This window comes from Bombina bombina, chromosome 2 (genome assembly GCF_027579735.1).
Source record: "Bombina bombina isolate aBomBom1 chromosome 2, aBomBom1.pri, whole genome shotgun sequence".
In the NCBI taxonomy this organism is placed as follows: Eukaryota; Metazoa; Chordata; class Amphibia; order Anura; family Bombinatoridae; genus Bombina; species Bombina bombina.
This window is the reverse complement of record NC_069500.1, coordinates 834,889,367-834,904,859: the sequence shown is the minus strand read 5'-3', so window position 1 is coordinate 834,904,859 and position 15,493 is coordinate 834,889,367. Positions and strand designations below refer to the sequence as shown.

Sequence of the window (15,493 nt, the reverse complement as noted above, 5' to 3'; positions counted from 1 at the left end):
TTAGCCTGGTTTATCAGATTCCAGTTGGACAACATCACCTCAGTGGCTTACATCAGCCACTAGGGAGGAACTCAGAGTTCTTTGGCCATAAAGGAGGTGGCTCGGATTATTCAGTGGGCGGAAGTTAACAATTGTCTGCCATCCATATTCCAGGAGTGGACAACTGGGAGGTGGATTTTCTGAGCAGACAGACCTTTCATCCCGGGGAGTAGGCTTTCCATCCGGAGGTGTTCTCCAGGTTAACCTTCAAGTGGGGGGTGCCGGAGTTGGTTCTGATGGCGTCTCGTCAGAATCCCAAGGTACGGTTCAAGGTCAAGAGATCCTCAGGCCACCCTGATAGATGCTCTGGAGGTTCATTGGGATTTCGGTCTAGCATACCCGTTACCTCCGTTTGCGCTCCTTCCACGAGTCATTGCTAGTATCAATCTGAGGAAGGACCTTCTAAGGACCTTCTAACTCAGGGTCCTTTCTTCCATCCAAATCTTGCTTCTCTTAAGCAGACTGCATGTTGATTGAACGCTTAATTCTGGCTAAGCGTGGGTTTTCTGAGTCAGTCATTGATACTATGCTTCAGGCTTGCAAGCATTACTCGTAAAATTTACCATAAGGTATGCCGCAAATACCTATATTGGTGTGAATCAAAGGGCTTCTCTTGGAGTAGGGCCAGGATTCCTAGAATGTTGTCTTATATCCAGGAAGGTCTGTAGAAAGGGTTGTCAGTCAGTTCTCTGAAAGGTCAGATTTCTGCATTATCTATTCTTTTACATAGGCGTCTGGCGGATGTGCCAGATGTTCAATCCTTTTGTCAGGCCCTGGTTAGAATCAGGCCTATGTTTAAACTAGTTGCTCCTCCTTTGAGCCTTAACCTAGTTCTTAGAATATTGCAGCAGGCTCCGTTTGAGCCAATGCATTTTGTAGATATTAATAGATCAAAAGGTGCAGAGAAGGCGCTCTGTGTGAAGGGAGAGTAGTAATCAAAGTGCTAAAAAAAAGCACTATACCATATGAAAAATGATGACGAATTCCAGGCAGCAAAGTAAAAAAGTAAAGAACAACTTTATTCCATAACGTTTGAAAAAGGACAAAACCAGGATGTCCTGTACAGAGCCAGCAAAAGCTCTACCAACCAGGCAAGTGAGCAGATCCCCATGCAGACATGTTTCGTGCACCAGGTGCACTTGATCACTGCTTACCTGGGGATCAGCTCATACGCCCATTTAAGGCTGAGCTAGATCATTACATCACAGTAATAAAATACCTGATTGGATACCTATATACACAATATGAGCAAACACAATTCACAACATCAAAACATTTCCTAAATATATATTAACCATGAATAAATCCTATGGAAATTTACATATGAATAATATCACTGTCTCACTAAAGATAATATATACATCTTGATAAAGTCATAGGATTTCCACATATGTAATATTACAAATAAGACATAAAAGTGCACAAATCATAATCCCATTGCTGTATATAAAGCAGTATGAATACCGGTTGAAGCAATATATAGATGCAGCTTTAAATAACTAATCAATTTATGATATATAAAAAAAATTAACATTATTAGGTAAATGCTAATCTCAAAAGGCCTATACTGATGTTATAAACTCAAGTAAACACATCCAGATCACGTCTGATGTTTAGTCCATCTGGTTCACTGGTTTGTAATCTAAACATCCAAAAAAATCTCTTTTTTGTTCAGCAATGTTTCCCTATTACCTCCTCTCTTCCATTTTGTGATATGATCAATAGCCTGTATCTTAAGAGAAGAAACATCTGAATTGTGTTTTGTTTTGAAATGTCTTGATACTGGTGTGTCGCTAACTTCATCCTCAACAGACCTAAGATGTTGCAAAAACCTATCTTTTAAGGATCTTTTGGTTTTCCCTGTATATTGAAGTTTACAGAGATCACAGGTGAGAAGATAGACGACATGTGTTGTAGCACAATTAATAAAAAATCTGATGTCATATTCCTCTTTAGTTATACTAGATACAAATTTATCGCCCTCACGTATGAAACAACACGTTTTGCATACGGGACGTCGACATTTGAAGCATCCCCTCTTCTGTTTCAACCAACATTTGTTTTTTGTGGGCTTCATATCTGAGGGCGACAAATAGTTAGCCAAAGTTTTAGCTCTCTTAGGTATAAATTCACGGGAGGAGCGCGGACTACACAGTGATACACTTGTGTTTCTGTAGATATAAAGTTGTTTTCTTGGAAAGTTTTGTTTCTTATTACTATTTCTTCTGCTCGCAGAGTTTCTGAACTCTCGGCTCTGCAGTACGATTCGTCTTATCTTATTTTTCATGCGGATAAGGCGGTCCTTCTTACTAAATTGGGGTTTCTCCCTAAGGTGGTTTCGAATAGAAATATTAATCAGGAAATTGTTGTTCCTTCCCTTTGTCCTAATCCTTCTTCTCATAAGGAACGTCTTTTGCATAACTTTGATGTTGTGCATGCTCTAAAATGCTACCTACAGGCTACTAAAGATTTTTGTCAGTCTTCTGCCCTGTTTGTTTGTTTCTCAGGAAAGCGTAAAGGTCAGAAGGCCACTTCTACTTCTCTTTCACTCTGGTTGAGAAGTATGATTCATTTTACTTATGAGAAACTTTTGCCTCGGCTGAGGCCTCTTTTGGGAGAAAGGTTCTTCAAGCGGTGGTGCCTTCTGTTTAGGTCTGCCTGTTTTTTTCTCCCTCCCTGTTCATTCCGTGTCCTCTAGCTTGGGTATTGGTTCCCACTAGTAATTGGAATAGCGTTGTGGACTCTCCATGTCCTAGGAAAAAAAAATGTATGCATACCTGATAAATGTCTTTCTTTCCGGATATGGAGAGTCCACGACCCCACCCTTAAGATTAAACAGTATTTTTTGTTAAACCTCAGGCACCTCTACACCTTTGTGTTATTGTCTTTTTCTATTTCCCTTCGGCTAAATGACTGGGGGTTATGGGTAAGGGAAGTGACCCTTAACAGCTTTGCCGGGGTGCTCTTTGCTTCCTCCTGCTGGCCAGGAATGAATACCCCACTAGTAATTGGAATGACGTTGTGGACTCTCTAGGTCCGGAAAGAAAGAAAATTTATCAGGTAAGCATAAATTTTATTTTTCAATAGCCAAACTCCACCCACCACTTATTTTGAGGAGCCAATCCGGGCTTGAGTCTTCAGAAGACAGGTCAGGCAATAGTCATTATGTTAGTATAAAATGTATTGCTTTGCAGTTATCTGCTAAAGCCAATTAGGAAAAGATATTTAGCAGGCATAGCCTTGATAAGTCAGCAGGGTGCTTCAGTTCTGAGAATTACAAAATCCACAATTTTCAGAGCTAAAATACATGAAAGGGGGAAAATAAAATCTGTACATAAGTTGTTATACAACACATAGAAAATATTTTATATTAAAATCGCAAGGTGTGTACCATCCCTTTAAAGCCTGATAGCTTGTTAATGATAAGCATATCTCCCTCTGCTATACTGATGTACAGTGCTTGCCTCACAAGCATCTGGTCTACAAAATACAAAAAACTATAATAAAAAATGTAAAATATTTTAGTAACAAATTAAAAAAGAAAAAAGACTTTTGTAACCTTTAAGGTAGGACAGATAACTGTTGATAAAGAAACGTCTAAAAATAGGTCACCAGGAAATTCTGTATGCAGGTATTGGCCAGCAGGACCCAGAATGCAAGTACAGTATTGGCCAATGGCTACCAGGATACTTTGAGCAAGAACCAGGTGAGGCAGGATACAAGATCCAGAGCATATCACACAGATAGTAGAAAGCACTAGAACAAATAAATGATTGCTCCAAGTGTAAATTATATAATTGGTTTCTTGGCCACTGGCGCCATGTCAAGCGGTAACTGCAATTAATAAAAATGATCTTAAAAAAAAATATTGCACAATAAAGTTATAAGGGCTCAAAGATATGAGATATCGGGTGTTAGAGAAAAATTGCTTTAACATTGAGATATATACGTATACATGTCTAAAGATGTATATCTATATGTGAATACATATTTATATGTGTATATATGTATTTACAGACATAGATACACATAAAAACACAAATATATATGTATACATATACAGACATATATATAACTGCATTAGAGCCTTTTGCTGTTAAGTAGATGAAAACATTAAAAACATTTATGCAATATTCATATTTTTTTAATGTAACTATGTATTTACTGTAAATGTTTCACATTCCAATGTTCTGCACATAGCAGAATATGTTCTATGTATTTATAAATAGATATTCCTATACCTATATATAATTGTTTTGCAGCAAAGTTATGCAACTTAACAGACTGAAATTGATCTGTTTACACAGAGCAGACATTAGCTATCGAGCAAGATTTGGCAGCCACTTCCCTATTATCTTCCTGTCCAGCTGCTTGAGGTGAGGGCTCCTAACTGCCTATTAATCACTGCAGATTGAAATACATAGGATTAGGTGCAGACCCAATATTATCTAACATGCTAACAATGCAGAGAACTGATTGCTGAAAAATGCAAGTAAAAAAATGTTTTTGTTCATTAAACTTAGTTTGATGATGATGCAGTATGTTGTGTGATTATTTAATTAGGTGCTGCTAGCACATGTTTTTGTTAATTAAACTTAGTTTGATGATGATACAATCTATATGTCACGGATACCAGACAGCGAAGGCTACCCCCCACCCCCCTACAACCTCACCCCTGTTGTTTCTCAGTGGTTTGGGGCTCCTCAGAGCAACCACAAACTCTGTAAGCATTTGTTTGCATGGTTTGTGTTCCAAACTTGTTTAGAGAAGAGCTGGTCTATGACCTGGAAAACCCTCCTAGGCTGGCTGGGCTCCTGGAACTCCCAGTCGGCCGCCTCACAACGGACACCCGCCTAACCCCTCTCAGGCTGTCCGGGCTCCTGGAACTCCCAGTCGGCCACAGGACAGCAGGACACCGCTAACTTTAACCCTGGTCGCTCCAGTAACCATGTGCCCCAGAGCTCCGCTCTTTTGAGGATTAGTAGCCCCTAGGAAGGACAAGAGGTGGGGGAATTACCGGAGGGGGGCTTCTTTGGGAACCGGTGGTTTTGGACACCCCTACCCCCATAACTTCAATGGGCCGCTTTTTGGACTGCGGCATCTGGGGACCGAGAGCTTTCAAATGACACCGCTGCTCCCCCGGGATAACACCAAAACCGTCACCACTGTGTCCTGGGATTCTGTGGGACTATGGTTGCTATGGAGGCGCCGGTCAGTCTGGAGGGGCGAGAATGGCGGGAAAACTGTGGCATTGTCTTCTGTTCTTATCAAGATAAGTGTGTGAATAAACGATGTGTGTTTTGCTCAATAAAGTCAGTTCTTATTTCACCTGAATGCTAGTCTGTCTAGTCATTTAGCTGGGCTCCTGCTAGAATCACTTTCCTGGGCTACATAGAAATCACTTTCCTGGGCTACATAGCAGCCTGTTCCAGGCAGAGGAAGGACACTCTGGCAGAGCTACCTAGTCTGGGTAGCTGGAGTCTGCCACAGGGTGGGACCCTGAATACTGGTGCTGTCGGGCATCAGGGGTGGCTACAGGCTGTGGTCACTTGCCAGCTACATAGCTGCAGTCGGCAGGGAGGAAGCAGGACCCGTTTGGAGGAGCTACCCAGTCGGGGTAGCCTGGGTATCCGTCACACTATATTATTAGATTTATAATGCTGTTTAGCATTTAAAGTCTTCATTTCAAAGCTTTAAAAATAATGTATTAGGTGTTACTTATGACAATTTTAAGAGGGGCCTGGAACCTAACTCCCTCACTTCCCATTGACTTATAAACTGGGTTTCAATTTACAACGGTTTTGATTTACAACCATTCCCCTTGCAACCTAACCCCGGCGTAAACTGAGGGCTACCTGTGTGTATATACATATATTTGTTTAAAAACCATCAGATATATGTAGAAATATTTATCTATGAATAAATAGTACATATCCCATTATGTAAAGAACATTGGAATATGAAATATTAATATTTTCATGTTGGATTGTGAAAATGTGATCGTCTTTGCGCGAGAGTGTGGTGTTTTTCCAGATCGAATTATATGGGGGAATACGTGAAGTTTTGGAATTTTGCTCTAGTCGGGTTACCGCTAGCGTAAAAACTGTTTACTTTTAACATGTTATACCAGCGTAACCCTACTAGCACAAAAATCTTAATTCTAGTGGAGTTGTTGATATAGCGGAAACGCAAAATGCAGCTCCACTTGTAATCTAGCCCATAGTAGGCTATAAACTTATACAGCATGTATATCTCCAGCAACATAAAAACATTTTTTCACTGTAAGAGCATTAACATTATAGACTTCATTACCTGAGGAGGTAGTAAATGCCAATACCTTAGATACATTTGAAAATATTTATATACGTTTCTGTATAGAAACAGAATTCAGGGATATGATTGCTTGTGTTAAATGTGTCACCTTTTTTAATGGGATTAAGCTCAGTTGGAGCTTTTATTGTAAATCAGATAGGATCTGTATAGGTTGAACTTGATGGACTTCTGTCTTCTACTAACCTCATCTACTATGTTACTATATTTATATTGTGGCACATACTGCAACATTCAAACGTACACAAAACATAATCCTGGATAGCATGTTGCATGACCCGACATATAAACAAATCCTGTGCAATATAACATAAAATAATGTGCTGCACACAAGCAAACAAAACATGCTGGAATGCACAATAAAATGTAGTACCTCTAATCCACTCACCTTGCTGTTTCTTTCCACTTACTGGATCCATGCTACCTAGCTTTCCATCTCGAGCTTCCTCCTCTTCTTCCTCCTCCGGTAGTTCTTCCTCTTCTCCCTCACTCACTGGACTCTGTGGAGATTGGTAATATCAATAAGACATGATAGTACATTGAATTCAAGGGCCATTAGATTCAACGTTTAATCTCCCTAAAAAAGGTTAAACAACATTGCCATATAAATACATTATTTATTTTGCCCGCCTTTACTGTAAGTAACTCTTTTTAATGTTTAAAGGGACATAAAACCCCAAATTTTGCTTTCCCAAATTTAAACAACTTACCAATTTACTTCTATTATCAAATGTGCTTAATTACCCTTTTGCTGAATAAGCAGCAATTCACTACTGGGAACTATCTGAACATATTGGGTGAGCCAATCACAAGAGCAATATATGTGCAGCCACCAATCAGCAGCTAGTTTCCAGTAGTGCATTACTGTTCTTCAGCCTACCTAGGTATGCGTTTCAACAAAGGACACCAAGAAAACAAATCAATTTAAATAACGAAAGTAAAATGATTATGCATACCTATGTAGGCTCAGGATCAGCAGTGCACTACTGGGAGATAGCTGCTGATTGGTGGCTGCACATATATGTCTGTTGTTATTAGCTCACCCGATGTGCTCAGCTAGCTTCCAGTAATGCATCGCAGCTCCTTTAACAAAAGATACAAAGAGAAAAAAGCAGTGTCTAATGTCCCTTTAAAGGGACATAATACCCATATACTAAATCATTTGAAAGTGATGCAGCATAACTGAAAAAATTGAGAGTGGAGTACACCTAGCGCCTACTAAATAAGACCTCTGGCTTTGATAATTTGACACCTAGTTGTCAAAATGGAAAGATGAAACTAATAATATACCAAAGCGCCAACTATACGAAGGCTGGGTCTGGATCAAATGCAATATTATCAAACGATTACAATAAACAATTTATTGAGTACACAAATAAGTTAAAAACATGGATCCATGTATAAACAATCAAATTTATACAACAATAATAGCTAAATGAATAGTTAAAACAAATAGTTATGTAACAGATATAGTATTTAAAATTGTGCAAACATTGCTCTTAAAAAATATTGCTAAACAATTCCAAATTAAGTATAAGGCTCACAACAAAAATTCTACTTTGTGTTTACCACATACACATACACAAATTTATACAGCAATAATAGCTAAATGAATAGTTAAAACAAATAGTTATGTAACAGATATAGTATTTAAAATTGTGCAAACATTGCTCTTAAAAATATTCCTAGAAAATTCCAAATTCAGTATAAGGCTCACAACAGAAATTCAACTTTGTGTTTACCACATACACATACACAAATTTATACAGCAATAATAGCTAAATGAATAGTTAAAACAAATAGTTATGTAGCAGATATGGCATTTAAAATTGTGCAAACATTGCTCTTAAAAAATATTCCTAAACAATTCCAAATTAAGTATAAGGCTCACAACAAAAATTCTACTTTGTGTTTACCACATACACATAATAGGTGAAATATATTAGTCAGTTATATAATATTATCTAACCAATAATGTTCTCGATTTTATGCAATGCTCCTAAATATTGCCAATAGTTACTAATGTGTAAGACCTTTAACTGTGTGTTTAACACATACGCATTGTCAAGTGAAAAATATTGTGACAGCAATATGCCAATGTAAAAAATGTGTATCAAAAAAGTTGTGTGCAAAAATTAGTGTACAAAAAATATTAATGGTCAAAAAAATAGGTTGATCTTCTTCAAAAAACGTGAAATAAGAACAAAGATTGTGAAAAATGAAAAACCAAAAAAATACAAAAACATTGTGGTGTGTTCAAATAGTGACATATAAATTTAAATAATTATTATTATTATTATACTTTATTTATTAAGCGCCAACATATTCCGCAGCGCTGTCCATGGATACAATTTGTTTAAATAAAACAATACAAGACTTGTAAGATACAGGACAAAATTTACAAACACATACAGGAGGGATTGAGGGCCCTATTCCCATGGGAACTTACAATCTAGAAGGGTAGGAGGTTGGGAAACAGGAGGTGAGGACTGCAAGATTGAGAAAGATGTTAATACAGAGTTAGATGAGGGAAATGTTAGGTAAGTGAAATTAATTTATTATTGAGTTGGGTGGTAGGCTTCCCTGAACAGAAAAGTCTTCAGGGAGCATTTAAAGGAAGAAAGAATTAGGGCAAAGCCTGACAGCACGAGGGAGAGTGTTCCAGAGGGTAGGTGCTGCATGACAGAAGTCCTGCAGTCTAGCATGAGAGGAGGTGATAGTTGTGGATGCAAGGAGCAGGTCATTGTTGGATCTTAGTGGACGGGCTGGAGTATACTTGTGTATTAGAGAGGATAGGTAGAGGGGAGCGGCGTTGGTGAGAGTTTTGTATGTAAGGGTGAGAATTTTGAATTGAATTCTGCTGTGAATGGGGAGCCAATGAAGGGACTCACAGAGAGGTGCAGCAGATACAGAATGATGGGAAAGGTGGATCAGCCTGGCAGAGGCATTTAGGATGGATTGAAGGGGGGAGAGGCGGGAAAGAGGAAGGCCAGCGAGTAGGTTGTTGCAGTAGTCAAGTCGGGAGAGTCGAACCGTTAAAAATAGTCCAACAGTGAAAACTTAATAGAAAAAAAACATAATTTATGCTTACCTGATAAATTTATTTCTCTTGTAGTGTATCCAGTCCACGGATCATCCATTACTTATGGGATATTAACTCCTCCCCAACAGGAAGTGCAAGAGGATTCACCCAGCAGAGCTGCTATATAGCTCCTCCCCTAACTGCCATTACCAGTCATTCGACCGAAAACATGCAGAGAAAGGAAAACCATAGGGTACAGTGGTGACTGTAGTTTAATGGAAAAATTACCTGCCTTAAAGTGACAGGGCAGGCCGTGGACTGGATACACTACAAGAGAAATAAATTTATCAGGTAAGCATAAATTATGTTTTCTCTTGTTAAGTGTATCCAGTCCACGGATCATCCATTACTTATGGGATACCAATACCAAAGCTAAAGTACACGGATGACGGGAGGGACAGGCAGGCTCTTTATAAGGAAGGAACCACTGCCTGAAGAACCTTTCTCCCAAAAACAGCCTCCGAAGAAGCAAAAGTGTCAAATTTGTAAAATTTGGAAAAAGTATGAAGAGAAGACCAAGTTGCAGCCTTGCAAATCTGTTCAACAGAAGCCTCATTCTTAAAGGCCCAAGTGGAAGCCACAGCTCTAGTAGAATGTGCTGTAATTCTTTCAGGAGGCTGCTGTCCAGCAGTCTCATAGGCTAACCGTATTATGCTACGAAGCCAAAAGGAGAGAGAGGTAGCCGAAGCTTTTTGACCTCTCCTCTGACCAGAATAAACGACAAACAGGGAAGACGTTTGTCGAAAATCCTTAGTTGCCTGTAGATAAAATTTCAGGGCACGGACTACATCTAGATTGTGTAGCAGACGTTCCTTTTTCGAAGAAGGATTAGGACACAAAGATGTAACCACAATCTCTTGATTGATATTCCTGTTAGTGACTACCTTAGGTAGGAACCCAGGTTTAGTACGCAGAACTACCTTGTCTGAATGAAAAATCAGATAAGGAGAATCACAATGTAAGGCAGATAACTCAGAGACTCTTCGAGCCGAGGAAATCGCCATTAAAAACAGAACTTTCCAAGATAACAACTTGATATCAATGGAATGAAGGGGTTCAAACGGAACCCCCTGTAAAACATTAAGAACTAAGTTCAAACTCCATGGTGGAGCAACAGTTTTAAACACAGGCTTGATCCTAGCTAAAGCCTGACAAAAAGCTTGAACGTCCGGAACTTCTGACAGACGTTTGTGTAAAAGAATGGACAGAGCTGAAATCTGTCCCTTTAAGGAACTAGCGGATAAACCCTTTTCTAAACCTTCTTGTAGAAAAGACAATATCCTCGGAATCCTAACCTTACTCCATGAGTAACTCTTGGATTCGCACCAATATAAGTATTTGCGCCATATCTTATGGTAAATCTTTCTGGTAACAGGCTTCCTAGCCTGTATTAAGGTATCAATAACTGACTCAGAAAAACCACGTTTTGATAAAATCAAGCGTTCAATTTCCAAGCAGTCAGCTTCAGAGAAATTAGATTTTGATGTTTGAAGGGACCCTGGATCAGAAGGTCCTGTTTCAGAGGTAGCGACCAAGGTGGACAGGATGACATGTCCACTAGATCTGCATACCAAGTCCTGCGTGGCCATGCAGGCGCTATTAGAATCACTGATGCTCTCTCCTGTTTGATTCTGGCAATCAATCGAGGAAGCATCGGGAAGGGTGGAAACACATAAGCCATCCCGAAGGTCCAAGGTGCTGTCAAAGCATCTATCAGAACCGCTCCCGGATCCCTGGATCTGGACCCGTAACGAGGAAGCTTGGCGTTCTGTCGAGACGCCATGAGATCTATCTCTGGTTTGCCCCAATGTCGAAGTATTTGGGCAAAGACCTCCGGATGAAGTTCCCACTCCCCCGGATGAAAAGTCTGACGACTTAAGAAATCCGCCTCCCAGTTCTCCACTCCCGGGATGTGGATTGCTGACAGGTGGCAAGAGTGAGACTCTGCCCAGCGAATTATCTTTGATACTTCCATCATTGCTAGGGAGCTTCTTGTCCCTCCCTGATGGTTGATGTAAGCTACAGTCGTGATGTTGTCCGACTGAAACCTGATGAACCCCCGAGTTGTTAACTGGGGCCAAGCCAGAAGGGCATTGAGAACTGCTCTCAATTCCAGAATGTTTATTGGTAGGAGACTCTCCTCCTGATTCCATTGTCCCTGAGCCTTCAGAGAATTCCAGACAGCGCCCCAACCTAGTAGGCTGGCGTCTGTTGTTACAATTGTCCAGTCCGGCCTGCTGAATGGCATCCCCCTGGACAGATGTGGCTGAGAAAGCCACCATAGAAGAGAATTTCTGGTCTCTTGATCCAGATTCAGAGTAGGGGACAAGTCTGAGTAATCCCCATTCCACTGACTTAGCATGCACAATTGCAGCGGTCTGAGATGTAGACGTGCAAAGGGTACTATGTCCATTGCTGCTACCATTAAGCCGATCACCTCCATGCATTGAGCTACTGACGGGTGTTGAATGGAATGAAGGACACGGCATGCATTTTGAAGCTTTGTTAACCTGTCTTCTGTCAGGTAAATCTTCATTTCTACAGAATCTATAAGAGTCCCCAAGAAGGGAACTCTTGTGAGTGGAAAGAGAGAACTCTTCTTTTCGTTCACCTTCCATCCATGCGACCTTAGAAATGCCAGTACTAACTCTGTATGAGACTTGGCAGTTTGAAAGCTTGAAGCTTGTATCAGAATGTCGTCTAGGTACGGAGCTACCGCAATTCTTCGCGGTCTTAGTACCGCCAGAAGAGCACCCAGAACCTTTGTGAAGATTCTCGGAGCCGTAGCCAATCCGAATGGAAGAGCTACAAACTGGTAATGCCTGTCTAGAAAGGCAAACCTTAGATACCGGTAAGGATCTTTGTGAATCGGTATGTGAAGGTAAGCATCCTTTAAATCCACTGTGGTCATGTACTGACCCTTTTGGATCATGGGTAAAATTGTCCGAATAGTTTCCATTTTGAACGATGGAACTCTTAGGAATTTGTTTAGGATCTTTAAATCCAAGATTGGCCTGAAAGTTCCCTCTTTTTTGGGAACCACAAACAGATTTGAGTAAAACCCTTGTCCTTGTTCCGACCGCGGAACCGGATGGATCACTCCCATTAATAAAAGATCTTGTACGCAGCGTAGAAACGCCTCTTTCTTTATTTGATTTGTTGACAACCTTGACAGATGAAATCTCCCTCTTGGGGGAGAGAATTTGAAGTCTAGAAGGTATCCCTGAGATATGATCTCTAACGCCCAGGGATCCTGGACATCTCTTGCCCAAGCCTGGGCGAAGAGAGAAAGTCTGCCCCCCACTAGATCCGTTCCCGGATCGGGGGCCCTCGATTCATGCTGTCTTAGGGGCAGCAGCAGGTTTCCTGGCCTGCTTGCCCTTGTTCCAGGACTGATTAGGTCTCCAGCCTTGTCTGTAGCGAGCAACAGCTCCTTCCTGTTTTGGTGCAGAGGAAGTTGATGCTGCTCCTGCTTTGAAATTACGAAAGGAACGAAAATTAGACTGTCTAGCCTTAGGTTTGGCTCTGTCTTGAGGCAGGGCATGGCCTTTACCTCCTGTAATGTCAGCGATAATTTCTTTCAACCCGGGCCCGAATAAGGTCTGCCCTTTGAAAGGTATATTAAGCAATTTAGATTTAGAAGTAACGTCAGGTGACCAGGATTTTAGCCACAGTGCTCTGCGTGCCTGAATGGCGAATCCGGAATTCTTAGCCGTAAGTTTAGTAAAATGTACTACGGCATCTGAAATAAATGAGTTAGCTAACTTAAGGGCTTTAAGCTTGTGTGTAATCTCATCTAATGGAGCTGATTCAAGTGTCTCTTCCAGAGACTCAAACCAAAATGCTGCTGCAGCCGTGACAGGCGCAATGCATGCAAGAGGTTGCAATATAAAACCTTGTTGAACAAACATTTTCTTAAGGTAACCCTCTAACTTTTTATCCATTGGATCTGAAAAGGCACAGCTATCCTCCACCGGGATAGTGGTACGCTTAGCTAAAGTAGAAACTGCTCCCTCCACCTTAGGGACCGTTTGCCATAAGTCCCGTGTGGTGGCGTCTATTGGAAACATCTTTCTAAATATCGGAGGGGGTGAGAACGGCACACCGGGTCTATCCCACTCCTTAGTAACAATTTCAGTAAGTCTCTTAGGTATAGGAAAAACGTCAGTACTCGCCGGTACCGCAAAATATTTATCCAACCTACACATTTTCTCTGGTATTGCAACTGTGTTACAATCATTCAGAGCCGCTAACACCTCCCCTAGTAATACACGGAGGTTTTCCAGCTTAAATTTAAAATTTGAAATATCTGAATCCAGTTTGTTTGGATCAGAACCGTCACCCGCAGAATGAAGCTCTCTGTCCTCATGTTCTGCAAATTGTGACGCAGTGTCTGACATGGCCCTAATATTATCAGCGCACTCTGTTCTCACCCCAGAGTGATCACGCTTACCTCTTAGTTCTGGTAATTTAGCCAAAACTTCAGTCATAACAGTAGCCATATCCTGTAATGTGATTTGTAATGGCCGCCCAGATGTACTCGGCGCTACAATATCACGCACCTCCCGAGCGGGAGATGCAGGTACTGACACGTGAGGCGAGTTAGTCGGCATAACTCTCCCCTCGTTGTTAGGTGAAATATGTTCAATTTGTACAGATTGACTTTTATTTAAAGTAGCATCAATACAGTTAGTACATAAATTTCTATTGGGCTCCACTTTAGCTTTAGCACATATAGCACAGATATCTTCCTCTGAATCAGACATGTTTAACACACTAGCAAATAAACTAGCAACTTGGAAATACTTTTCAAGTAATTTACTATAATATGAAAACGTACTGTGCCTATAAGAAGCACAGAAAAAGTTATGACAGTTGAAAATTAATAAACTGAAAAGTTATAGCATCAAATCTTTGTAAAAAACACAATTTTAGCAAAGGATTGCTCCCATTAGCAAAGGATAACTAACCCTGATAGCAGAAAAAAAAAAAAAAAAATACAGAAATAAACGTTTTTTTATCACAGTCAACTACAATCTCACAGCTCTGCTGTGAGTGATTACCTCCCTCAAAACAAGTTTTGAAGACCCCTGAGTTCTGTAGAGATGAACCGGATCATGCAGGGAAGACAATAAACTTCTGACTGAATTTTTTGATGCGTAGCAAAAGCACCAAAAAAGGCCCCTCCCCCTCACACATAACAGTGAGAGAGATCAGTAAACTGTCATAAATTAAATAAAACGACTGCCAAGTGGAAAAAAATAGTGCCCAAAACATTTTTTCACCCAGTACCTCAGAAAATTAAACGATTTTACATGCCAGCAAAAAACGTTTAACATTAATAAATTGAGTGTTATTAAAAAGCCTGTTGCTAGTCCCTGCAAATTAGGCTAAAGTTTTATGCATACAGTATAATTCCAGTGAAGTGCCATTCCCCAGAATACTGAAGTGTAAAATATACATACATGACAGCCTGATACCAGTTGCTGCTACTGCATTTAAGGCTGAGTTTACATTATATCGGTATGGCAGAATTTTCTCATCAATTCCATTGTCAGAAAATAATAAGCTGCTACATACCTCTTTGCAGATTAATCTGCCTGCTGTCCCCTGATCTGAAGTTTACCTCTCCTCAGATGGCCGAGAAACAGCAATATGATCTTAACTACTCCGGCTAAAATCATAGAAAAACTCAGGTAGATTCTTCTTCAAATTCTACCAGAGAAGGAATAACACACTCCGGTGCTATTATAAAATAACAAACTTTTGATTGAAGGTATGAAACTAAGTATAATCACCACAGTCCTCTCACACATCCTATCTATTCGTTGGGTGCAAGAGAATGACTGGTAATGGCAGTTAGGGGAGGAGCTATATAGCAGCTCTGCTGGGTGAATCCTCTTGCACTTCCTGTTGGGGAGGAGTTAATATCCCATAAGTAATGGATGATCCGTGGACTGGATACACTTAACAAGAGAAATAATCCAACAATAAATTATAATAAGTAGTGTGTCTCTTTAAGAAACAACAATAATCCTTAAA

The 15,493-nt window shown here is 40.3% G+C and overlaps 1 protein-coding gene across 1 annotated transcript in view; it reads right to left on the bottom strand.

Annotated features, from left to right (window-relative positions):
- Positions 1 to 15,493, bottom strand: part of MPND (MPN domain containing) — a 224,561-nt gene that overhangs the window by 179,491 nt on the left and 29,577 nt on the right. The window contains exon 4 of the mRNA XM_053700111.1: positions 6,758 to 6,869. Within this exon, the coding sequence (XP_053556086.1) occupies positions 6,758 to 6,869 (112 nt within the window). The remainder of the gene's footprint in view (positions 1 to 6,757; positions 6,870 to 15,493) is intronic.